We start from the raw sequence: 26234 nt of genomic DNA on the forward strand, positions 1-26234 counted from the left end.
AAAATTGTATTAAACAGGATATTATCTTGTAGACGGAATAACCCTGTGAGATAGATATAAATACAGCAATTGTACAGTGATGAGGTCTACCTCTTTGGACACGACATTCATTGAAGAAGCAGCTTCACACATCTTTCTAGCTTTCCCCATCTGTCCCAGGTCTTTGTAACACTGTCAAAGACAGGAAGCAAAATCCGTCAACGTACTGTGTAGTCTTCAGTCTCGGATCCCACAGAACAGTGCACAGCGTCATCCAAAAACAAAACAAAACAAAACAACACAAAACAAGTTCAACTTGAAGTTCCTGGTACTGACCTTTGCTAGAAACACATAGTTGAGTTTAGAATATCCCGGCTGGATCTCCTCAACCTGAATAATAAAAAAACAAAAAACTTTAGTTTTAGAAAGACAATTCATCTTTCTTCTTAATGCAAAAAATACAACTATGTCACTCCAGTACTTTTTATAATATTTTCATGACAACAAAGCGGTAAAGCTTTAACAGTACAGTAGCTACTAGCATACCTGTTAATGTTTTAACTGGACTAAACTATATGAAGATTTCTATAGTATAAAGCAGAGTAGGAATCTCCCATGTAAAGTACATAAAATGAAAAAGCTCTGAGCTAACACTGCCTAAATTGGTTAGTTTTGTAACCACGTGACAAAATGCCTATCTAAATAACCTGTATCAGTGAAAGTGTATCCTACATTTAGAATATTATATTCTGACAGGGAACTGAAGTCACTATCTCAAAGCCAAAAGAAAAAAACTCCAACGACAAAAACACTAATTTTACTTTGAAGAACACTGACGTTGCTGGTCTACTGCAATTATTCCAAAAACAGCATATAATCTGTTACAAAAAACAGGGCTGGTCTCCATATCTAATTTCATTTTATTAATGACAACTGTACAGGGGGTGATTTATTTTAATAACTCACCCGTTTATATTTTATATGGTCGAAAGTTACGCATATTTAAGGGCGGGCCACTTTAGGTGAAAGGTTGTTTGTGAGTCAGATCCACCCCTCACTCCTTCACAGCTCCAGCCTCTCATCCAAATGGTCACTTCTGGCTCAAAAAGCCAAAATGGTCACGGTCAAAATGCCAGATTCTGGGCTTCAAAATGGGACTCCACAAAATGGGTGAAGTCCCGGTAGCTACATCCATTATTTAGATAATCTATGATTAAAATGAAGCCCGTGTCCACAGTGATACATAACTTCAACAACACAGTACATAAAGTAAGCACAGCAGAAATGTCAGACAGGTTGAACCACCGTGCTCAATCTTTAAACATTACAGTTAGGGCTGAAAATGAAAACAGAAACAAACAAGTTTGCCAGTTTTACCTATGGTTGCAAATAAATCAGTTGCCAGTTATCTGCCTGGAAGAGATTGTTGTTGGGTCTATAGTCTGGATTTAATTGAAGACACAGATCTTCACCCAGACATGGTCAATAGTTGTACCTGTATAATTACAAAGACCTACAACAACATTTAGCTTGACTCATTCACATGCCTGTCTTCCCCCTGCAGCTCCTGCAACCATAACAGCTCTGCTACAGTTAGTCAAGTACAGATAACCACAGGTTAGAGGCTGGGGACCTGCGTAACCCTACAGGACGTAATTTGTTAAAGCTCGACAGCCTCACCGGAGGCTCTCCTTGGGGTCAGGAGCGGCATGTTGAAACAGAAACTACCTAAATCAAATTGATGGGTGAGATACACAAGACATGAGGAAGAGGCATGAACAGGAATATTGGCCAGAAGCAAAATTCATTTCATTACTATATAAACACTTGAAATGTGGGATCACAGATTAAGCCTTTCTAAATATGAAGCGCTTGGTCTTTGGAAAAAAACTGAGTACAGAAGCAACCTGGAGGCAAGTTGCATGTGAACACTACACAAACAGGATGCCGTACACTGCATGTCTCATTAATCAGAGCGGCTCAAGGGAGAACTTGCAATCACTTCAAATGTATGGAAATAAAAACAATAACACAGAAGATATTACAATATCAGGCCTTATTTTGTGTATTTTTTTTTTCTAGTTAAAAGTCTGTTAATATACCAGGCACAATGACTGAGTGGAAGCAGTCCTGCAGGCATAAATATGCTTCCAACAAAGGGCAGATTGGATCATCAAACAGCATCTAAAACCCCCTTCCCCAACTTTCCAACATAGGAACTACGTCCTGTAACTTTCTGAAAACAATAGTCACGCCCACTTGTGTGGACTACTTTCATTAAAAAAGTCAGATGTGCAATAACTTTTCTCTCTCAATTTATTCTTCACACAGATAGGTGTGTATCGAAGAAAGGCACACTATGTTTCGGCTCATTTCGAAAGCTGACTACAGAGGTTCAACTTCAGACTGGAGACGGTAGCGCCTCAAAGCCTGGTAGCCGCCAAATTAAGCTTAGTAGCTTCTCCATCAGATTCCCAGTTGAGGTGAAAGTATCACTGCAGTGCTGACCTGCAGCAACTGTTTCAGCATCTTTTTTTTTTTTAGATTTTAATTTTAACCATATATCATTGCTGTTTGTGATTGATTATTTATAAAGATTATTTTTGGGGCATTTTTCCCTTTATTGAGAGGACAGCTTAAGATAGAGAGGAGAAGGGGGAGAGAGAAGGGGGGATGACATGCAGCAAAGGGCCACAGGCCGGAGATGGACCCGGGTCACTGCAGAAACCGCAGCAATATAGGATGCAGGAGGAATATAATCCAAAATCCGAGAGAAACTAACATCATCAGCAACCAAGACTACATGTAGCTGCATGGAGCAGGTTAGACTACATAATGTAAACACTTGCAGTAACGTGCCTGCAGCAGACGACATATAAAGAAATCTGTCATAAGCTTATGTCAGCTTGACTCAAATGAAGTAAAAAAACACTGCAAAAAGAGTATTAAGAATGTTCTGAAGCCTGAGATTTTTGGTCACATGGATAACCTCCGTTTACGTTATTAGTTACCTTATATCACATATGAGAGAAAATTAGGAAAAGCATAAAACGTCCCCTTGAAGATGCTGAATGTATGCATAGAGGAGAATGTTTGCAGAATGAATCACGGTACCTTAAGAAAATTCTTCAGTGCATCTTCGATCGTGGCACTTGGAGGTTCTCCAAATAATGTTGCAGCAACTTTCCTCTCAATCCATGACAACTGCGCCACCTGCAAAATGATCACCTCAAGTTGAAGGACAATTCTGCACATAAGTTTAAGACAAACTCAAAACCAGGCTAAAAGGCAGCATATTACTGGCCTCTGGATAAGGTTTCCCACGCTGGGTGAGGTTGGAAAGGTGCTTTGTTGCATCTGTAACTACACCCAACACAGATGTCACAATGACACTGAAGTACGCCTGCACATCACCAAAGTGACGTCACAAGTTTAACCACCAGAGGTCAACAAAAACAAGATTCTCAGTGAATGTTAAATTACTCTTGAAGACATCTTTAACGAGCTGTTGTAAACAGCTAAAATTTTCCCAACAAGATTCAATGTTCCCTTTTTTATGAAATGAAGTGGAAATTCCACAATTAATAATCTTTCACATTTTTTAAAGCTGTTGAGATATTTAAGTAATGCAGATATTTTTTCGTAAAATATAATTACATCTGTAAAATTAAGAATTTTAACAGTTAGTGGAAACAAAGTTAATGAATTTTGTAGGTATTCGTTTCCATACATTTCCTCGCTGGTTTGGTTGCATATCATTTTTCTTAACTATTCCAGACCAAAAAAACACAAACACACTTTCCCGACTGACTTTTCCAGTATTTCCATGACCACATGTACCGTGTACACTGATACTTTTCTACTGACACTTTTCGCAAACCATGATAAAGGCCAGGAGAAGCCTGGGTCAAACATGTTATGTTCCTGCCTTGCACCATTCATCAGAGCAACGTCTAATTGCAGGTGTAGCATTGCTTTGGTGTCATCAGAGGACCCTTCAAACAGAACCGCTGGCTCAATGCAAACAGTACATCACTGTTGAACATGAATGCACCACAGTTGGTCCATAAAACTCAATCCCTGAAAATATCAGGTGTTACTGCTTCGTGAAATCTGCACGGCCCCTCACTCCCTCTGTGGTACCAACAGTGTAGGTGAGTATTATATAATTTAATCAGAGCGATCTCTGTAATAGCTTCCTTCCTTTCATGCAGTTAGTCTGACAACTGGCACCAAGTTATGTGATAAATAGCTCATGAAACAACAGGGAAACTCAACAGCAAACATCTGTAAACCTTTGTATCTTCATGACAGTTATGGAATATAACTAGGCACATTTACTCAAATCCTGTACTTAAGTATGAATTTGAGGCACTTGTACTTAACTTTAGCATTTTTTCTTTTCATGCTACTTTATACTTTTACTCCAACACATTTCAGAAGAAAAATTGTACTTTTTAATTTTCTAAGTTTATCTGAATGCTTTAGTTACTTTGGCATTTTTTTTTTAAATTTGTAAACAGTTTATACAGTACAGCTGTAACAATTAGTTGATTAATCAATCAGTCGAGTCATAGAAAACTATTTGATAAACAACATAGAAAACTATATGATAAACATTTAAGTCTTTTTCTATGTTTTAAATGATTTTACAATTCGGGGGGTGTTATTTTCAATTTTGTTTATAATTTTGTTGTTTTTTATTTTTCCCCACTTTTAAAATAATTCTGACTTTGGGAGAGTTTTATCTATTTTTAATTTAATCTAACTAAGTTTAAGTTTTGTGGTGTTAATTTTTTTTATGTTAAAGTTTGGGGTGTTTTTGTCTTTATAATTTTGAGTTTTGGGATATTTTTATGACTTGTATCTATAGTTTTGAGTTTTTGTGGGGTGTTTTTCCTTTTTTTCTAAAAAAAAATTTGGTTTTAGGATGTGTATTGTTTTAAAGATTTTTTCTGAATTGGGTACTTTTACTTTTAATACTTTTAGTAAATTTTTCTGATTATACTTACTATTACTTAAGTGCCATTTGTATTTTCACAGGATGGAAATAGTACTTTTACCTAAGTAAAGGAGCTTAACACTTCTTTTACCACTGCTTAATGACAATAATTCGTCATCACAAATCATTTTCAAATACACCAATGGTGTTTAAATGACTGACAGATGAGATATTATCGTCATAGCACTGAAAGAACATGAGCTGAACAGAAACAGGATGAAAGTATCTCTCTGGTACAATCTGATTTAAAGCTAACAATGGCTGGTGTTAACCTCCTGTAGCGTTTCTGCAAATATCGCAGAGGGAAAAATAAACCTCAGCGAAGCCTAAACAGTGGAAATGAATGAGGGGAAACCGTGGGTGGGTTAGCACAGGGAGGAGGGGGGCACAGAGACATGTCAGCCTCCATAAATTCACCGTTTGTGTATGTGAGGAGAGATAAATGTGTTGCACAGTGTGTCGGGAGGGTCACATACAGCGTAGCACCAGCGGCCCAGCAGGTAGTAGGACATGGGATCTTGTGGCTTCAGCTCAATGGCTTTATCCAGATGATCCTGGGAGGGGAAGAAAGACAGACACACAGACAGACAGGGAGAAGATTTTCACTGTTGATTCATGACACGGCTGCTATTTCCACTGCCTTCTGTTCTGGCCTGATCTGTCCTGCTTCACCAACCCACAAGTATTTCACAAACACCTCTCACACACGCGATCTCGCAGAGCGACCACACACTCCTGGGCTGTCACGCACCCTCCCACGTTCTTTTCCATTCTCCCTCTCTTTCTGATTCAACCCCCCCCCCCTCCCTCCCCCCATATCTTCCCTCTCCGGCGCTCTATGGCTTTATCTTTCACCTGTCAAGAGTTTTGCAGGTACACAGTGTTTGGGGGAAGCCGCTGACAGAAGATAAAATGCTACGTGCTGTTGTTCCACACTCAGTCTTATGAAAGCCAAATGCTGTAGGAGTGGCTTACTGGTTTAAGTGGTATGACTAGCCGACCCCCCCACTCCACACTCTGAGAATATGGGAGAAGCAATGTTCAACATATATATAAAATGCATACACATAATAGTATTAGTATTATATAAATTAAAAGGTTCCAGACACAATATATAACTGCAGAGTACAGATAGCTTACCTTAAAGATGTATCCGTTCTTTATCTTGTTCTGTACCGTGTCATATTCTGCCATAATTCCACACATGATGGCATACCTTTGGAGAGATCAGCTGTGTATCAGGTGTCTACAAGTAATACTGCTTGGCTCATTATTTACAGAGAAAACAAAACAGACAACAGATTTATTTAAAAAGAAAATTAGTTTGATCTGTTTTTCACAGATTTTATGTTCCCTGCACCCAGAAAAAATCAAGACTGGCAGAAAATGCAAATGAGTAAAAGTTAAGTATAGACAAGGTTAATAAAAAACAGAAAAACACGCATTACAAATGGCAATTTAAAAATATTTCTGAACCCATTTAAGTTTTAAAAAATATTCATAGAAAGGTGTTTAACAAAGAGCGAGACACAGTTTAAAGGCATCAGTATACTTTAACCACAGTGCCTATTTGATGGTTGAACAATGTCTGAAACATTGAAACCTCATAAGAATCAGGGGGCGGTGTCCAAAAATTTTTGTAACTTTCCAAAAACCTATGATCTCCCCAGTACGCACATTTCATGCAGTGATTGAGAGGTGTGCAGAGGTGAGTAAAAAGGCCATTGTTCTCAGTAATACAATAGTTGTGCAACAATACTTTTGAGCACAGATTGTCCAAAAGTGCGTGCCCTTATCTCCACACAAGTGCGGTGTGTAATGCAAAAGCAGAGTTCAAATCTTCACATTCTCACTTCCAACTTGTCAAATACAAATGCTTGATCAGTTGCTCCTCACGTCAGAATATAATGCACTAGATAGTGCGCCTGTGTCAGCTTGAACAGTGAGGAAGGGCACATCAATTATGCTTTGTTACATGCATCGCCACACAAGCATAGTACACTACATATACTAGCACACTACTTGTTATTAAATTAAGTCAACTGACTTTGGTTTCACACGTGACACAAACAGAAGGCTCCTAGCTCACTTGCTCTTATACAATGGTAGTTGCTTGGAGTGTCAAGGAATCGCCCCAAATATCTCATACTGCTGCTAAAGCCCTAAAGTCCTAATGCAGTTGCCTATTACTTCAATGTATCAAGAATTTTCTCTGTTTTTGGATTTTTTTCATTCAGTGTGGAGGCATGTAGAGAAAAAAAAAATCTTTCAGATGCAATATAACACGGGGTGAGTAAGTGATCTACAAATGATCTTTTTGAGTATTCCTTTAAGACAGCTGGGGATCAAGTGTCTCGCACAAGGGCACCTTAACACCATCACTTAATCCATCCAACCAGCTGGTCTGGCAATTTGAATCTTTGACCTTGCTTGACAAGGTCACTCTCACTTTGCCTCATGCAGGCAGACCTGAGGATCTTGCAGAAGAAAGTAACAAAAGACAGGAATCATTTTCACTGTACTACTAGGTCAAACTAGAAATATCGCCATGTGGTTGTTTGCCTCCGTGCATCACTCAAGTTACACTTACAGTTTCCATCCATGTCTGTGAAAACATGGAGGCTTCACACACACCTTCCCCCATCAGCACAGAAGATGTAAACAATCAGCACAGTTTCAAGGTGAGCACCCAAAATTAGTGTCACATATTGAGTATCTGAGTAAATGTCTCTCCTTCTGTTCCTGAGTTATGGCACTGAGTAATGGACAGAAGTGTTTTTGCACAATGTTATGATGCCACAGCTGACCTTTGGCCTCTTAGATATAAAACGTCAGAACTTTATCATTATATACTATTAAGATATTTGTGTGAAATTTGAGCGCATGAATTCTCCGCCAAAACATGTTTTATGAGATTGCACTGACCTTGACCTTCGACATTCAACCACCAGATTCTAAAGAATTAATTTTAGAGTCCAAGTGGACATTTGTGTCAAATTTTAGGAAATTCCCTCAAGACCATCTTCATATATTGCGTTCATGAGAATGAGAAGTATGCAATGGCACAGTGACCTTGACCTTTAATTACAAATTCTAATCAGGTCATTGTAGAATCTACTTGTACATTTCTGCCAAATTTGATAAAAATACCTCCAAGGTGTTCTCGAGATACGGCTTTCACAAGAATGAGACAGACGAGGTCGCAATTACCTTAGCCTTTGACCTATGATCACTAAAATCTAATCAGTTCATCCTTGAGTCCAACTGGACATGTTTTTTTAAATTTGAAGAAAACACATTCACAAGAACCCGAAAACATAATTTCTCTAGCCTCAGCAATCGCCGGCGTGGAGGCATTAAAACGTGATTATTCTCAGTTGATATTTTACCAAGTTGCCAAGTTTTGGTTGCGCCCTGTCCTGACTGACTACAGTACAGAAGTCATGTAGTGAAGTTTTGTGTAGGTGGGAGGGTTGGAGAGAAATTGGACAGCACCTTTCAGTCTCACCACCTTTTCTTCGGGTCACTAACAATGAGAAACCAAAAGGACTTAAAAAAACCGCCAACACTCAACCTACTTCAGCAAGACTCCTCATTAGGCATCATCAGCAGAGATAAGCTGCTTCACCTTATTCCTTCAGCCACTAATTAATACACCGATGTGGACCAGTGGGCAGGTGGAGAGGAAACAAAGAGCGATCTCAGCTTCCAGATCTGTAAGTCGGCATGACGCTGTGGGTTTGGAGAGGAGCGGAGAGAGGTGATCAAAGTCTTTTCACCGCAAGGCTGCTTTAATCCTGCTGGTACTCTGTCAAACACCACAGAGTGACATAAATACCTTTTTATATGAAGGATCAGCGTGTACAAAGGTCATCTGACAGTGTCGTCTGACATGGTGGTGCTGATGGTAGATGGAATCTGCTACTGCGTGCGTGTGTGCACTGAGGTGTCTGGTATGTGTGAATGGGTTTTTTTTAACAAGGGATGATTTAGTGGTGGGCTACCGTTCACTGCAGCCACACTCACTTTTTCTGTCTCTGGACTGTGATCAGGCGCAGCATGCCGACACAGATTACAGCCAGGTGTAGCGTGCAAATTGTACTACATGATTAGCGGGTCATTACTTAATTAAGATAAAGTAGGTACAATGATCTTTCTCACGAACAAGTGGGCAATATGACTTCACTTGACAAAGTTCCAGCCACTAACTGATCAAAATGTACAAAAAGAAAAAAGATACATATCTCAGGTGGTTGTACTTGTGTGAAACATCATGAAAACATTAATCTTTGAGCTTAACATCATTACTCCTTCTTATTGTGGGCGGTGTTGAAAATGAGCGGTGATAAGACAAGTACTAACCACATCATGCCTAAGTGCCCAGAATATTCTCTGCAAAGAAAACACAGGCAGATGAATTGTGTGTTAACTGTAACCAAAAAGATCCGTTTATTTTCTTAAGGTAGTGCAGGGTGTGGCCTCGCTGCCACTGGTTGGCGCTCGATGAGTGGAACGCTCCACAGCATCACAGGGGCAGAAATGCTATCTGTCTGTAGTTGTGCTGCCGAGCTTCCAATGAAAACAGACTGCTGGATGTAAAGGCTTTGAGCAAATCCATCACCGCTGACTCAATATCGGCTGTGAGCAAACGGAGCCAGGACACAGCTGGGTTGTGCTCGGCCACCACATTTTAATCTAATTATGAGTGCCTGTCATACAAATAGTAAGGGTTTCTCAAGTATAGTAGTGCAACAATCTGGTTGCATGACACAACTGAAAGATATACCATGCAGGATTTTCCTAAAAAAAACAAAAAAACAAACAAACACACTAATAAAAACAATATACAGACTCAAATAGAAGTAATCCCTCTCAATTATCACCAACGACCCACTAGGAGTGTGTGGTGGTGTATTTATCTGCAGAGATTCTGCCCTCTGCTGGTATTTTCTTATTTTCTGTGCTCAGGACGTTTATGGGTGTGTACCGCCACGGCGCTCAGACGAATCAGGGCTTTATAGAAAGGTAGCAACCAGGTGCCAAATCGTAAGCAGCATTCATCCAAGAGACACAGTGACTGATCGGATTCGAAAATATTTCGTATATAGAGCATCCAATAATTTATTTTATGTCAGCTGTCATAGAGATGGTTTTACTTTCATCCACAGCAACGCAGAACGCAGCCTTTGTCACCTCTGTTCTACCAAGCTGTCTGTCACTCCTCTCTGCTGAACTTATGAGCAGCGGCTGAGCAGTACGAGACTGTTTACTTATGTAAATTCCGACAGTTATGAGCGCTCATTTCATTTCAGTTCAGTGTGAGTCTCACGTTCTGCTTTCAGCTACAATGCATGTTGTTTCTCCGCCCCACTCAGAGGAGAGAGCGGAGGAGCCAAACGCCATTGCAAAGAGAAACAAAAGCCCAACAAACAAAAAGCTGACATAGTTAATGAGACACTGGCTGCACTAAAACAACAAACACTGGACTCTTGAAAGGACAGTGACATTCCCACAAGAAAGCCAGGAGGCCAACGAGATTCAGGAGAGGATTTGTATTATTTTTTTTTTTTTACTTTATTTTGTAAAATAAATAAATAACAATAGGCTAATAAATAAAAAATTTAAAAAATCATCAAAATAACTTCAAAGAAACATTCTTATAGCGTGCACTGCAGCAGTATTATCTAGAAAAACAAAAGTACCAGATTGAGACTTCTTACCAGCAGATACTCAATATCAAATGACTTGGATATCATCGGGGGGCCAAAAAATGTGATCGGGACATCCCTACTAGCAGCTAACAACTATTGGGTGAATTACCATGAAGTTTGGTATCAATATACATGTTCTCCTCAGGATGAATTATAACACTGTTCACTTTCTATCTAGCCCCTTCATTAGGTCAAACTTTTACTTGTTGCTTTTCGTGTTGGTTTTGTTAACAGTAACACTATTAATTTCCAGCAAGCTGACACTTATTTCCCCAGGTCTACTTTCTTTGAACCAATCCAACAGTATCCAATCAAATCGCAGGAGAGAATTATTATGTTGTTAAAACGGCATTACACTTGCTGAAAAGCGCATCATTACTTCTTTAGGACTCGAAACTTAAAGTTTAAGACTTGGGATTTGACTCAGAACAAATCAGTCTAATACACTAATGAGCTCAGCTAAGAGAAATCTTTCTTCAAGAGCTATGCTAACTGGTTAGTCATCTCTCTCTCTACCAGTATGCTGTAAATATGCTTATGTGATTAAATGCAATAAATCTTGCATCTTGCTGGTGGTGAGATGAGGAGAGAGACCAGAGCAGCATACCAGAAGGGTATAGTAATCACAATTGAGACTGAGCATTACTCAGGTAAGGGGTGTGGGGTGAGATTGCTCAACATCCAGGCTACCACAAGATGGATTTATATTTCCCTCTGATCGGCTAGTTCAAGCATTATTCAGCAAATAACCATGCTGGCAGTGTTTACTGAGAAGTATGTGGAGCCCAGTGTGCCAGTGACAGAGCTGCCTATAATTGGCCCACCTGGACTTTCCCCTGCGGAGTCTTGCTGATAATGTCAAAGTTCACCCTCCGCCTGTGTTTCTGTCTTCCAACGAAAAAAACTTAAATCAAAGAGCATGAACTATGCCGGAGGTGGAGGTCGGAGTGTGTGTTGTTTTTGGTCTTACGCAACATATCCATTGTCATTATGTAAACTGCACCAGGCCCTCAGTGGAGGGGCGGGGAGAAGTAAGGGGAGTGAGCGTATAAGGAGACGGGATGTGAAGGTGTAGAGAGGTGTGTCGAGCCTCAGGGGCCAATCTGCTGTTGTTTATCCTTTCCTTTCTTCACTGAGTTGAAATACTATCTTTCCCCTGACTGTCTAAGGCAAGAAAAGGGAAATATCAAGCAGAGGAGGAAAGGTGGGCGGTGGCAAAACATGACAGGGATGAGAGGAGGACAGAACACTTAATTGCGCAAGGTTAGTGTGAGTTTTTTTACTGTGGCTCAGTGAAATCCCCCACTCTGCTGGTCAAAAACAAAAGGGCCTAAGTGTCAGCTGCTTGGTGGAAACAGCAGATTGATTTCAGCCTTCAAATCCAAACATAGAGACCTCATTCAAGGCAGGGAGGGCCAGGCAGGACTCCAGGCTAAAACTTGTACAGAAACAGGGGCAGGAACTCGGGGAATTCAAGGACAACCTGTGTGAGACAATGTGTGAAGTGTGCTGATAAACTTAGTCCATGACACAAGGAGCTGATAGTGTTTTCTTTGCATGGGAGGTGAGATTTGTGGCTGTGTGTCAAATGTTCTCGCAGCGATGAACCAGTGAAAGTTTACACACACACTGGGTCTCCACAGCTACTGGGAATGGAGCACAATGCTGCCACGGTGACACTAATGATGACCGTGGAAAACACAGGCACGTGTTTGAAATTAAAGTTTTCTTTGTAGAGGTCAAAGTGACCCCATCCCAACCCCTCACCCCCCCCCTCCTCTGGCTGGCACTGCCATAGGCTCCCTGCTTAATCCGCGGGCCTTTGTACCATCAGAGAGGCCCTTTAGCCAGGGATTTACATGGGCTGAATTCACACGGTCGGATCATTGAAAACGCACCTATAAACAAAGCCGGCGATACAAGAATGCAATCACATCTCACAGCCGTCAGCGCGCAGAGATTATACAAATAGGCTTCACACTTACTGTCACGAAAGCACCCTGTGTAACCCAATGCAAGCGCACGGTACATTCACTCACACACATTCAACTCATCTTACACTCAGGGTTCCCACACATTTTCATAGACAAATTTAATACATTTTCCATGACTTTTCAAGGACCTTAATTACATTTCAGGAAAGAATGCGCTTCACTGTGTCTTTGGCACTTGCTGGCCTGGATACAGTACTTTTCTACACACATAAACGCAGGAGAGTCTCGCCTCCCATAACAAACGCTGCCACACTATGTCACATATATTGCATATTTTGACTTTGTGTTTTTTGCTCTGTTTTCCATCTGTAATTTATGTGGCTGCTTGTCTTGGCCAGGACACTCTTTAAAAAGAGATTTTTCATCTCATAGTTTTTTTCTGGTTAAATGAAGCCTTAATAAATATTATGATAAAGATAAACTTAACCTGTCTTAAAGGGGAAGGCTCCTTTCAATGATTCATTTTGTTTTCCATACAAAGTTTTAACGTTTGAACGAGCTCCATGGGACGTTTAGTGTTAAAAGTGGCATTAATGTGAGATAGTAAACAAGCTAACGGCGCTAATGACCGGTTGTAAATGTGCAAGAACAGTTTTGGCTGACACTAGATATCAAACAAAAGTCAGAGATTGCATTGTATTAAGTTGCTGTGAGCTGCCAATTCACTACTTTAAAGCAGCTTCTCTATTGTTGTCTATGCACTGCCTGCATGTTCGCAGCTCCAAAGAGTAGCGTCTAAGTCAAGAGCAATCACTCCGCAGCAAAATTTAAGGCCCAAAGCGCCTCAAGAAGTACACTACACAGCCCACTGACAGGCAAAAACAAACAAACAATAAAAATGACTGCTTGATTTGAAGCTAACTCAGTGAACTGAGGGACTGATGATATGACTCACCCACTTTCAGGGGGCAGCCCTATTAAATTCCATAACCTTCCAAGTATTTTCCATGACTGTGGGATTTCTATACACTGTATCTTTTTTGTGGTCCACACATCAGCTCTCTTTTATGAAGTATATTACTAGAAAGCTCTATGGCAGTCACAACGGCTACATTGCTGGAGTGCTTTTGAAGAATGAAACCTGAGAGGAGAGAGGTGGAGGTGTGTAGAGGTGTGATATGCACAGAGAATTACTTCAAAAAATTTTGAGGTGACACTGTGGAGACGTATGCAGATGCTGATAGTATCTCAATGGTGCTCTTTGACTGCCTCAAAAAAAACTTCAAAAGACTCCTCATCCACCTCTCCTGGGAAAAGTACAGAGATTTGGTGCATGACAGAGTGGGAAAGTATGTGTAATCTCTTGTGAAGTGATGACTGTTATACGGACATCACATTCATTCATCACTTGAGCTCTACAAACGGCTGATGTGCAGGCTCAGAAAGGATGCTGCATGTTTCTGACTGCGTGAGGTTCACAAATGTCTTGTACTTGTAGCTGCACATCAACGCTTTTTCAGAGGTAAAAGCTTTGGGTTATTCAGCATAATCCCTGATTCTATGATCGCAGTCTGAGGTCTTTCGCTGTCGGCATTGACTTGGTGCTATACAAATAAAAAAACTCACAGTGTGAGCTTCATGGTTTTTTCAGTTAACCCTTTAAAACCTGAGCAAATTGGCTTGATTAAAAAAAAGAAGGCAATGAGCAACCAAAGAAAAAATTACCTATAAATTAGTAAGAAACCCAAAACAAAACATAAAATAGAAACAAACAAGAGAATGACAAAAGAAAAAAAAAAACAGGCAAACAAGTCTTAGAGAGAGAGTGCTTAAAAATTCTAATAATTCTGTAGTGTTATTTTAAATGTGTAATAATGTATAAATAGATTTTTACTTTCCTTTTTTCTTTTTTCCCTAATATTTTTCTATAGCTTTATAAATACTTTAAAAAATTGACTAATTTTTTTGCGTAAAAAGTACTGACCTAATAATTTGCAAGAAATTAGAAAAAAGTGCAAGAAAATTACCTGAAAAATTACCGAAAAAACTAAACAAAAACAAAAAAAGAAAAGAAAACAAACAAAAAACTACAAAAACAAAACAATGAAACCACCTAAAATATATTTTAAAAAATAATAATTCTGTAAAAGATTTTTAAACACATAATTATAATATTTATAGCTAATGTTTTTGGATTTTTTATAAAAAATAATTTTATAAATTCAATAATTTCTTGCAATTTACAGGACATTTCTTGTGAAGTTGCCAACTGCCTTTTCCCACATGTCCAGAAAATTTGCTCAGGGTTCAAAGGTTAAATATTTATGAACGCTGTCTGTATTCAGCACATGAAAACTGTTGATCCTGGTTTCAAAGGGTTAAATTATATGCTGTCAACTAACAAATTAATCGCCAACTAATTTAATAATTGATTAATCAGTTTCAGTAATTTTTTAAGAAGGTCAAAGTCAAAATGATCTGATTCCTGTTTCTAAAACGTGATTATTGTTTGGTTTCTTTTCTCTGTTACAGTAAACTGAATATATTTGGATTGTGAACAAAACAAGACATTTGAGGACATAATCTTGGGCTTTGGATAACACTTTGTGACATTTTATAAACCAAACAGCGAATCAATACCACAAAACAGAACAAAAAAACCCCACCGATTAATTAATGACCAAAATAATAATTTGTTGCACACCTACCAACGTATACAGCAGGTCATGAAGAAAGTACGTCAAAGGACCAGAAGGCCAAGCTGCACGTGCTCCTCACCAAACAGGATGGTCAACTTCAAAGCTTATTTCACTGGCTCACAATGAATTAGGCGATACTAATGAGCCAAAGTATGCACCGCTTATTTTCCATACGATTTTCTAAAAGAGAGGCTGCCTTACTCTACCCTTTTACGCAGAGTAAGTGAAGGAAGGACGAGCAATGTTAGTCCCCCTAAGACATATTTGCTCAAAATTCAAACATATTTGGGAGATACAAAGCCCTTAGACGGTACACAGCTAGAGTTATACCTTTCTCACAGAGACACAGTGTACTAGCATCTGTTCTGTTCTCAGATACAACAGAGCAGGTTTGTTGAGACTGTCCTCCTCACTCTACCTGTTAGCTGTCACTCACACATCCAACTTTGCATGAAGTGGCTATGATTTAAACTGTACCTCCCCAAATAAAAATGCCTTACATGAATATCCACAAATTAAATACAGATAAAATCATTTTAATATTAATTTGGAGGGAGTTTGATTTGTTCCAAACTTGCAGGCAGTAAACAGTAATTAAACGCTAATTGGAGATGTGTAAAACAGGTTTAACACAACAAGGTTTGTGTGTCGTCAAACTTAAAAATAGTTTCAGTTAAAATTTTGGTGAGCATCCAAAAACACCTGCCATGCCAGGATATTAGCCAGCTTTGTGGTAGCGTGCTTTGAAGACTAATAATGACTCAGCAGGTCTTGGTTTGGTCACAGTTACACAAAATAAGCTCAACAAAATTTGTCAATCGTGTAAAATTAACATGTTAATACAGTTTTGTTACAGTGTACCCAACAACAGCCCCCTTCATGCAGGGACAAATGAGGATGCCATCTTTTATTTTCCCATCAAGCTGGTGGTTGGAGAAGATAGAAATTCTTTTCTGTAACTTACAGTACACAGTGTACTGTAGTTCTACTGCTACTACTTTTTTTTTTTAATGTTCATTGACTTCAGCATTACATTAATGGCATATTTTGTTTTGCCAATTATTTGTGCATGAATTTTCCACAGATTTTTTTTTTTTAAAAAGCTATAAAAGTTAAAAATAATTTGTAGATCTTTCACATTAAAAAAAGCATTAATTTGACCCCATACCAACACTTAAATTGAATTGAATAAGGCTAGACAGCAATGGAAAGGTTCAAAAAGCCATTCATTCACTGAGGCTACTTAAATAAGTCTCTATAAGTAGTTTCAGTGGCAGAGCAGGAACTGACTGGCAGAGCTTCTAAACATTTGCCAAACTGTGACAAGCTGGGCTGCATTCAGGAAAACAGGTGACAACTTTTCTCACGGCATCGGTACACTAAGTAAACAGTTACCTCAGACATAAACTTTCTTGCAACACTGCCTGGCACCGTCCCCAGTCCCTGCCTCCTCCCTTCTCAAAGTGCGGCTTTACCTACTTTGCCCTGTCCATTCAATTTAGACAGCATTTCTGCTCGGTTTAAGAATCTTACAAATTCCATTAGTGGATATAGGATTAAGCATTAAGCTTTTTTAAAGCTGTTGCTCTTAATTAACTAAACAAACACGGCCTTCTATTTCACTTGACGTCTCGAGTGCTGCGGTATGTGCATGAGCTAATGCTAATTATTCCCTAACGAACAGAGCAAACAGGGCTGCTGGCTCCAGCAGGCGGCTTGGGTCTGTTTTCCATTAGAAAAGTTCACACGCGTGTACACAGAAAGAAACCACATGATCTCAATTACACAGGACAGGGAATGTAATTAATGGTAACAAATACGTACACTGGGGAAACTATTACTATCATATAAACAAGCAAACATAGCACAGCGTTTACTGTATGGACTTCATATATGCACCATATTGAACTCAAGGTAAACAAAGCTAAATAAAAAGGGCTTTGTAACATTTTATTTGCATCTAAGGCGCACTTTGCTGTTGTTTTCAAACCCCAGCAATTGCAAGCTGATCTCAGAGCTGCATCTGGTGCAATCTTCATCTCTCTATCCCAGCCATGGATTCCATGTATGATCGGCAGTCAAGTTTTGACATGAGCAGTGTTTCAGATGAGGAATGCACCACTTGGGCCTGCACAAATACACATGGGACTCATGCCATCAGGCCCACTCTGCACAACTAATTAAAAGCAAGGGGATTTTTCCTTGAGTCAGAGCAACCGGGGGGGTATACACGGTCCTCCTGATGTCCTTTGTGTGAGAATCACCTACAGCTGCGAAATTCCCCTTTACCTCATGTTATCCTGAGGACCACTCAGAGAGAAAATTATAAGCCACTTTTAAATGTCCACTAGCATCAGACAGATGCAACAAAAATTTATTTTAAAGCCTTCAGAGATAACTTTTTGTTTAAACATTTCATTCTGGAATTAATGTTAATTGCACAGCCTAATGGCTTTAAAACATTGAGAAATACTACTTTAAAATTGGTTTGCAATTAGCCTAGCTTTAACCATGCAATTCTAGCTGCCTCCGATCTCCTAGGCAAAATGAAGGATTGATTTACGGCACAAATGGAAGTGCTTCAGCCACTGCGCAACAAAAGCAGGGAGAGAACTGTGTGGTTTGTTTTCCCAGATCCAGCGCTAGCTATCTGCAGGAGGAGTAATTTTGCGGGGGAACAAGTGATTTTGCAGTCGTTATTACAGCAGGAGCAGAAAAGACCGAGGGCAGAGCAAGTAAAGGAACTGCTGAAATTCTGCATAGCAAAAGAGAAAGAGCCCTGTTAATGGAGCCTACAAAAGAAGCAAAGACAAAGAGCTACTGAAACCGCAGTAAAATGAGGGTGAATCTTGAAAGGGTTTTTGTACAATGGAGGAAACTACAGGATTTGAGAGGGTTCAGAACTGGTGTTGAGTTGGTTTTTTTTGTAACGTTACAGTGAACATGTTTTTCCTTCCGTCTTCAGTGTTGATGATGTTGTTTGGTCTCGATCGCTCGTCTGTGCATAGTTACTAAGCGCTGAAGAAAATGGAGAGCGATCAGCCCAGTCTTTGCGACAGTGGCCGCAACAGTAATACCACTTGGAGTTGATAGGTGGGGGTGGAATTGAAAAGCTGAAAACTTCTCGCTTTCCATTATTTTTAAATTTTTTTTTTAAAGAAATGTCTGTGGGACAATCAACCACAGCAACAGAATACAGTACATGAAATGCAATGCCACAATGCCTTAGCGTCAATTGTATTACAAGCATCAGCCCAAGCACTATTTATGGACAGCTGTATATATGTGCAGCTCATGCTGTGAGGCAACTGTCAACATACAAGGACAGCAATTTTAATAACACACTTTCACATTATTTCAATGAAACTGCCTATCTGAGCACCACTAACCCCGCCAGTGTTTACATTCTTCAACTGGATGCGATGCTATTAGATGGATGAGGGGGTGCTCTGCAGGAAGGATATGTTTGGGGCTAAGCTACTATTAAAATGCATGTCTGCAAAGCACGCGGCTGGAAATCTAACTCTTGACAAAATATGCACTTTTCTTTGCATTTCTCAACCTGTTTTGGTCTGAAGAGTAAACTCACATAATTCATATGTAAGTCACTCCCCTGTGGGTTTTCTGGGATGTTCCTCTGGGTTCATTCAAGTTACATTTGCTAAACTGCCCCAAGAAATGCCTGAGCAAACATCCACTCAAATGCTGAGGAACAGCTGCTCCGGGCTGACATGTCACTCAAAACCACAGCCCCCCGACACCTCTCATCTGGGGAAAGTACCTGTGCGTTCATTCTGTCTCATAGAATTTACTGAAACAGTTAAACCGGATTAGTATCCAACCATAGATGATTCGCATGACAAAGCTCAATGACAGCAAGTCACATGCCATCAAACTGCAGCTTCCAAATATCTTTGATTGATTTGCTTTTGAAATGACAGCTTTGAAGATTTCATGCCAAATGATGATGAATGTTGATGACATGTGGAAGGAAGGAAACAACTCAAACATACCACTGATGACTTTCAGCACATGTGGGGTTCAGGCTGACTGCCTCCTCACCAACTTTCTTCCCTAGGAGGAAAGAAAAGATGGATACTGATGCTTTACTTGAACACACAAGGACGTTCTCACAGCAAAAAAAAAAAAGAGAGAGAGCTTGGATTAGTAGAGTCAAGGGGTGTGTTGACTGAGAAAACACAACAGGATATAGATAAATCAGGAAACATTACCGGGCACCAGATTAAAGCAATAAAAACACAAGTGATATGTAATGCAATCCAAGAAGAGAGCTCAGTTTTAAATCCTTCATCACTCAGTGGAAAGTGTCTCATTCCAGTCACTCTATTAATATCTCAATGAATGTTAAATATGATGCTCTGTGACTTTGATTATCCACGTCTCTAATGTCAAACGCTTTGACATAGGTGTCTTTGCAGGAAGCACCTGGTTGCCTCTGATTAGAGGCACACTGATGAGGAAGGATTACGGAGAAACAGGTCAATCCAGTCTGAACTTCAGAAGAATCACAAAACAGGCTCTGTTTGAGATTTTAAAAAAAGCATCATGGTCTACTGGGCAAAGTCTTAGAGTGTAACACAAGATGAGCATGGAAAGTCCTTGTGCCCTGCTTTCCAAGAGTCTGTGTGTGATCAGTGTGACAATTTTTTTGTCATCATGACGATGACTTTAAGACTATGATGTGTCCTCTTTGTTGCGTGTATAACCTTTTTATGTGGAATACACATTCTGCATAGCAACTTCATGCCTACAGGTCAGGGTGCAATGGATTAACAATGTATATTAGCTCATTGTATATTTCATGTTGTGAGATGGATCCTAAAAAATCTTGGTCAAATTTGAGTCATGTCAGATTAACGTTTAAAAAACTGTAGGGCTACAATGTTAATTTAACAACTCAAGGCCTAGACCTAACAAGCTTACATAAGAGAACTTGTAGCGAAGGCCAGCTGTTGTGTCACCTCACATTGCCTGTGTCTTGTCCAAGAGGTAGCACTTGAACACAATGCAAAGACTACAGTGAACCGCGACCTTGCATGTACGTTCTGCACATGCATGACAGGAAATAACTCTGTGCCAGCAGGTAGCAGTATTCCGTATTCGTCATTCAAAAAGGGAAACTAGAAGACTTAGGGGACAGAACAACAGGATTTTCGACACTAGTTAGCCTGTTAGCACATTAACAACACAACCCTAAGGTAAAACAACAAATCATATTTACAGTGTGCCATAAAAAACCCAATTGGGAAACATTTCTGCTATTTTTAAAAAATTTTTATTTAATATGTAGGGCTGGGGCGATGCATTGAAGTAATCGATAACGTAAATACGTCTATTCACGTAACGTGCGTCGATGCGTCGCACCGTTTCACACAGCGTGTGCCGTGAGAGCGTGAGCAGCGCTGATCGTGTTGTTTTTTGTTTGGGCGCTCATATTATCAGTTAGAGCGTGCACCATGGATCTATTATAATTATTGCATACTGCTCGCCTAAGCAGCACTTGTCAGGCGCATCTCAGCTGCGTGTCAGCTGCAGCACATCTAAAGAAACGGCGCCTCAACTTCCTTGCTTCCCTTTCAAAACAAAAGCTATCTGTCTGTGTGTCTGTGGCCATAATGCCATCAGTTGCTGATACAATGCATTTTATTTTGAAACATTTGCAGGATGGGGTCAGCTGTGCAGGCGCTTGTATAACTTCATAAATGAGTGGAATATGTGCTTATAAATATGAAAATACAGCACTCATATCAGCAGGTAGCGATATGCCTTAAGGCCCAGTTAAGACTGGAGTATTTTGATACAGAAAGAATGTACTAGTTATAATTATTTCTGTTAGAGAAAAGTTATAGTGTTATTCAAATTGCACTCATTTTACTGAAAGGTGTTTTGTTTGACTGTTAGATTTGATGTTTGTTACTGTAACAGAGACTGTTTTGTTACTGCTCCTGAAAGTGACTTCAATTTTACATTGTTTTATTTATTTTGCTTTTGGATTGCTAAATGTAATAATGCTCTTGCATTAATTTTATTTTGGAGAGACTTTATATCAGACTGTAAAACACAAATTACCAGTTAAGACTCGGCTATTTTTTGTTGGGGAAAAATGCTCTGCAGCGTTTTAAAATGCTATTTTCGGTAAATTTGTTGTCATATTAATCGGTTAATAAAAAAAAAAAAAGAAATAGTTAGATCAATAAAAAAAATTAGCGATAGATTAATCAATTAATTGAAAAAATAATCGACAGATCAATCAATAAAAAAATAATCATTAGGTGCAGCCCTACTTATATAACAAGTTTGTTTTGATCTCACACCCTCTTGACTTTAGTCATTTGGTTGCTTTCCTCAATTCAGTTTCTGCCGATTCAATGTGCTGAATCAGCTGAAAAAGGCCTTGAGGGAGGAAGGGGTGAAGCAAAACGGGTAAGGCATTTTAAAAAAATTAGCACTAGGGAGAGACTTGTCTTTGAAATTTTGGCTCAGGTGAGGGACACTTTAAATGTTAGTGTTTTGTATTTCTTCTTAATTAAAAAAAGTCACTCTCCAGCCCATGGCTCATAGCATCAGTCACGGGTGAGATTTTGGTCAAACACTTCTGACAACAGAATTCTGATGATGCCCATGTTTTTTTTTTGTTTTCTTTCGTTATTGAGGGTCTAATTCTGCTGTCAGTGGACTTGTCTGTCAGTGGAATCTAGGAACATTTCATAGTGTTTCTCTAATGACTGCCAATGTTCATCTTTGACTGCCGACCATGGCACAGTGAAGAGGAAGAAGCATTTAAAGGCCCAATCTTCAATTAGTAGTGCTCTTTCCACCACAACAGTCAAACATTTTGCTTAATTATATAGCCGTCTTAACCGGTGTGGTAATGATGTGCAAGCACCACAATGGAGTACAAGTTACAATAGATTACCTGTTTCTGCATGATTCTTCTTCTCCTCCATTGTGGCGCTGATGTCATGAACATCACAGTAAGCTCGGATTAGCCGCCAAAGAAATGTTGAGTTCTGGCCAAACTACAGAAGTACATCAAAGTGTTAAGACATACAGCTCTTTAATAAGCTACTGGAATACTAACAACTATCGATTTAATGTATGCAGGAGTCAACAACCAATTAAACACACCTCCTCTCTCTGCTGCAAAAGGAGGTTGAGACTTTCCCTTTTGTCAGATTCAGCACCCTGATGCAGACTGTCGATCCTCTGGAGGAGGACACACAGCTTATCTGCAGGAAGTTCTTCATCCCTCTGCTCTGCATCACTTAGATCTTCTTCATCTGAATCTGTCAGTGCGGTCATATACCTGAAAGCACAAGGAGCACAATGTGTCGGTTGATGAAAAAGTATACCTTCAGTTTGCTGTCAGTATGTGCAATTAATCTTTACTGATGTGGATTAAAAAGGTGAGCTGAATACCTAGGTGGCTCCAACCACCAGGCCAGACTGTCTGCATCCTGCCGTCAGCGGGATGTGCATAATGGCCTCAGGAAGCATCGATAAACAGCTGTAATTTTGCCAGTTTCCCTGAATCACAAGACGATGGCTTGTGTCCCAGTAACTGGATATAAAACCATCTTCAACTTGTGAGGTGGAATGAAAACACCTCAGTTTAGAAGTTTTTTCAGATCAATCAAAATCCTGTCTTAACGAGCATTTTTTTTTTTTTTTTACAAGCCGTTTTTCTGCCAGGTGCTGATTAGAAAGGATCAATCTTCACTGCCTGTTTACACACAAAAACGGCACTGGGTTTGTTTACATAAGTGGGTCACTTAATTGTTTATAAATACTAGCTGTTAAGAAACTCTTGACGTCTTAACGTGGATACCCAAAGGCTTTTCCACGAACACAGGGAGACTTGTTTGTCGGGGTGAGGCACGCAACACTCGCATTAGATGTTTTATAGTGCCCTCTCAACTACTGTAAGTATGCACAAACACCCTGAGCTAACACTTCAGAAGCAGCAGTAAAAAATAGCTACATTAATAGTAAAGGTAAAAAATGAAAGACACAGACAAGGGTGAAAATATGAAAAGCCTCTATTAAGCGTTGGCAGCGGCTGCATGTGCGTCATTGGTGGTTAAGGGAATATTTTGGGATGTGAGCCATGGTTCATGAGGGATGTGTCAGAGCGGGCAACAGACAGAAACACCATGGACCCAACAGGTGCCTCGTGCCGGAGGCTGCTTCCTGACTCAACCCCACAACACACACCTTCAAACCTGAGTGCTGTGATTACAGGACTAACATCAGGGCATTTGAGCTAAAGAGATTTTCTTTAGTCAAGAAAGGAACTGTCAAGAATAACGCACCGTGGCTGACAAAGTTAACAACACCAAATGAAGCTGCAGTGGTGCGCTGACATGAAGCACTTCTGATCTATTTTACAAATCACAATGTTATGTTGTTTGTTGCAATTTACTGTCAAGCAGTTCTGCAGCTGTAGTCAATATTTCTATATAAACAATGAATCACACAAATACGTGTATGTCTTGGTTTTGGAGCCAGCGTCAAGTGGCCATTAGAGGAACTGCAGGTTTTGGCACTTGCGCAATGGCTTCATTTTTTTAAGCCCCAGAGGTTGCCACTTGAATAGACCTACAGCCAATCAGAGCTGCTAATCACCTGTTGCTGCCAGCACCACTGAAGTAATGTCTACTTTCTGCCAGTTTAGCTCAAGCAAACACACCACAAAGTGATCTTATCTCAGTGTTTCCTCTAGGATTTTTTTCAGCAGCGGGGGCAGGCTCTCCGGGGAGCCGTGGCGGCATAAACAAATGACACTTGACTGCAGATTTTAGTTTTATGCCCAGCATAATGCCCCTTTTTATTGAATGGTTGGCATGAAAATCGCTTTTTAAAGGCTGAATGTAAAAATACATCATGGCGTGTATATCGCTTAATGCTATCAATTAGTTTACTCACGTTAGCAACACTGAGTTGAGTTGGCACCGGGCCCAATTAACTTAAGCTATGTAACCTTAGCTGGCCATCAATATTTTGCGAATGTTTATTTAACTAATAAAATCTATTATAAGTTTTCTTAAGCTAATAAGTCTACCTTTTCTCCGGTAAGTTGCACGCTATTTTCAAGCCGACACTCCTCTGACTCTCCGACCTGATGCCTGGATGCGAGTAGCTAATTAACGTCGGCACCAGTTAGTTCTGTTGGGGGTGGGAGGCGGTGGTATCTACCCCAAAGAGTAGATACGGAGCAAGATAGTTATCTGCCTCAGCACTCGCGACACCCAACGCAGTGCAGGACTGTGCTGTGATGCGGCGGTGGTGTATTTGCAATTTTAAAAAAAAAACCCAAACCAACCAAAAAAAAAACGACATTTGAAGGAGCGGCGGGTAGGATTTAGGAGTGGCGGCCCGCCACTCCTAAATGAGTGTAGAGGAAACACTGTATCTTATCCCTTCTCCTCATATTTTGCCGCTAAGGGAAGAAACCCCACAGCAGTAGCTAACATCCGACACAGAGCCTTTGACCTCACTCCATCACCGAAACAGCTCAACTATGTCGTTAAACCTGTTAATAATCGATGGGTAAAGTTAGCCATGTGATGCCAAAAATTAGCCCTGTCACTGTGGGTGTGGATGTGTGTGTGTGTGTGTGTGTGTGTGCATGAGAGTGAGAGAGACTTTGTCTGAGGTGCAGAGCTCCAGTCCCTCAATAGTAGCCTTGTGATGAACAGAGAGACAGGGATTGCAAAACAATATGCTTTCCTCAGTTCTACAGAGAAATTCAATTTTATGAGATTTCACGTGTTTTAAATAGACAAATTTGCAGTGAAGTTTGGGTGATTGATCAAAACTGCAAGATTAACTGGTTGGATTGCAACAATTCATTAGGGACTAATTAATGTCTGAATGAGACTGTAGCCTGCAGTTTAAATATTTTGAGACATCTAGTGATATAAAGTGAGAGCTCTGTGACCCATGATTGTACTTGTGTTATGTCTAGTAGCTTAATAGGAACTAGAGAATCACTGAGAAACTAGACTTTACAGTATCTTTGTTTTAATCTCAATCTGTGTTGATACTGTCATTTTGAAATAGTGTGCAAAAGCCATCCTACAATCCCTCTCTCTGCACCAAACCCTGAGTAAACCCTCAAACCTGCAGGCAAGGCTCAAACCATTTATTGGCCAATATGCCCCAGCTTAAAAAATCTGAATGGGTGTGCTTTTGTGTTTACTCTGACAGTTGTGGTCGTACTTTGTTGTCTGACCGCACCATATTATACAGCAATGCCTTGCATTGAAAAGACTAGCTTTAAACTACAGCAAGGTAGTGGCATTATTGAACTTGTGTCATTCATTCACTCCCTAATTCATTCATCCCTTTGTCCTTTTATTCATTCAGCAGTCCGTTTTCCCTCCCTCCCTGCAGTTATTTACTCAGTGGAGCTGGAGAGACAGGCAGCAGAGTAGTGAGTGATCAGCGCATTCCTGTCACGCCATTCCACGGCTCATGAATCACTTGAGTTGAAAGAAAAAGAAGCTAAGGATCTATTTGTATTACTGTGTGTGTTTATGTTATGTATATATGTTTGCGAAGGAACCATTATAGTCCTTGCAATATAACTAGCAGTGCATAGCTCTGAAAGAACAAGTCTAAATATTTCATTTGCATTTCAACACTGTCTAAGTACATAATATACCAGCAGGCCCTCACGCATGACAAGAAATGCTATCGTTTTCTGCAGGCACATTCAGTCTATGAGTGCAGACAAAATTTGTTCTAATGTGCAAAACTGAAAAAAAATGAAAACTATACAATTTAGCAACTTTTGGTTTGTGATACACACAGAGAGGATTACATGGAAAATGACAAACAGCATTGAAGCACATAAAAGAGAGAGAAAGGGTAACAACTTTTTGAG

General features: G+C 39.8%; 1 protein-coding gene across 2 annotated transcripts in view; it reads right to left on the minus strand.

Moving 5' to 3' along the window:
- Positions 1 to 26234, minus strand: part of rmdn2 (regulator of microtubule dynamics 2) — a 42251-nt gene that overhangs the window by 4320 nt on the left and 11697 nt on the right. For both annotated transcript variants that reach the window (XM_088086147.1, XM_042502483.2), the window contains exons 3-10: positions 22475 to 22652; positions 22263 to 22365; positions 19339 to 19399; positions 6122 to 6197; positions 5458 to 5535; positions 3094 to 3192; positions 316 to 369; positions 91 to 171 (exon numbers count right to left, since the gene is read on the minus strand). In XM_088086147.1, the coding sequence (XP_087942273.1) occupies positions 91 to 171; positions 316 to 369; positions 3094 to 3192; positions 5458 to 5535; positions 6122 to 6197; positions 19339 to 19399; positions 22263 to 22365; positions 22475 to 22652 (730 nt within the window). The remainder of the gene's footprint in view (positions 1 to 90; positions 172 to 315; positions 370 to 3093; positions 3193 to 5457; positions 5536 to 6121; positions 6198 to 19338; positions 19400 to 22262; positions 22366 to 22474; positions 22653 to 26234) is intronic.

The sequence above is a fragment of the Plectropomus leopardus genome, chromosome 13 (genome assembly GCF_026936395.1).
Source record: "Plectropomus leopardus strain MGB_pleo_1.0 chromosome 13, ASM2693639v1, whole genome shotgun sequence".
NCBI classification, from domain to species: domain Eukaryota; kingdom Metazoa; phylum Chordata; class Actinopteri; order Perciformes; family Serranidae; genus Plectropomus; species Plectropomus leopardus.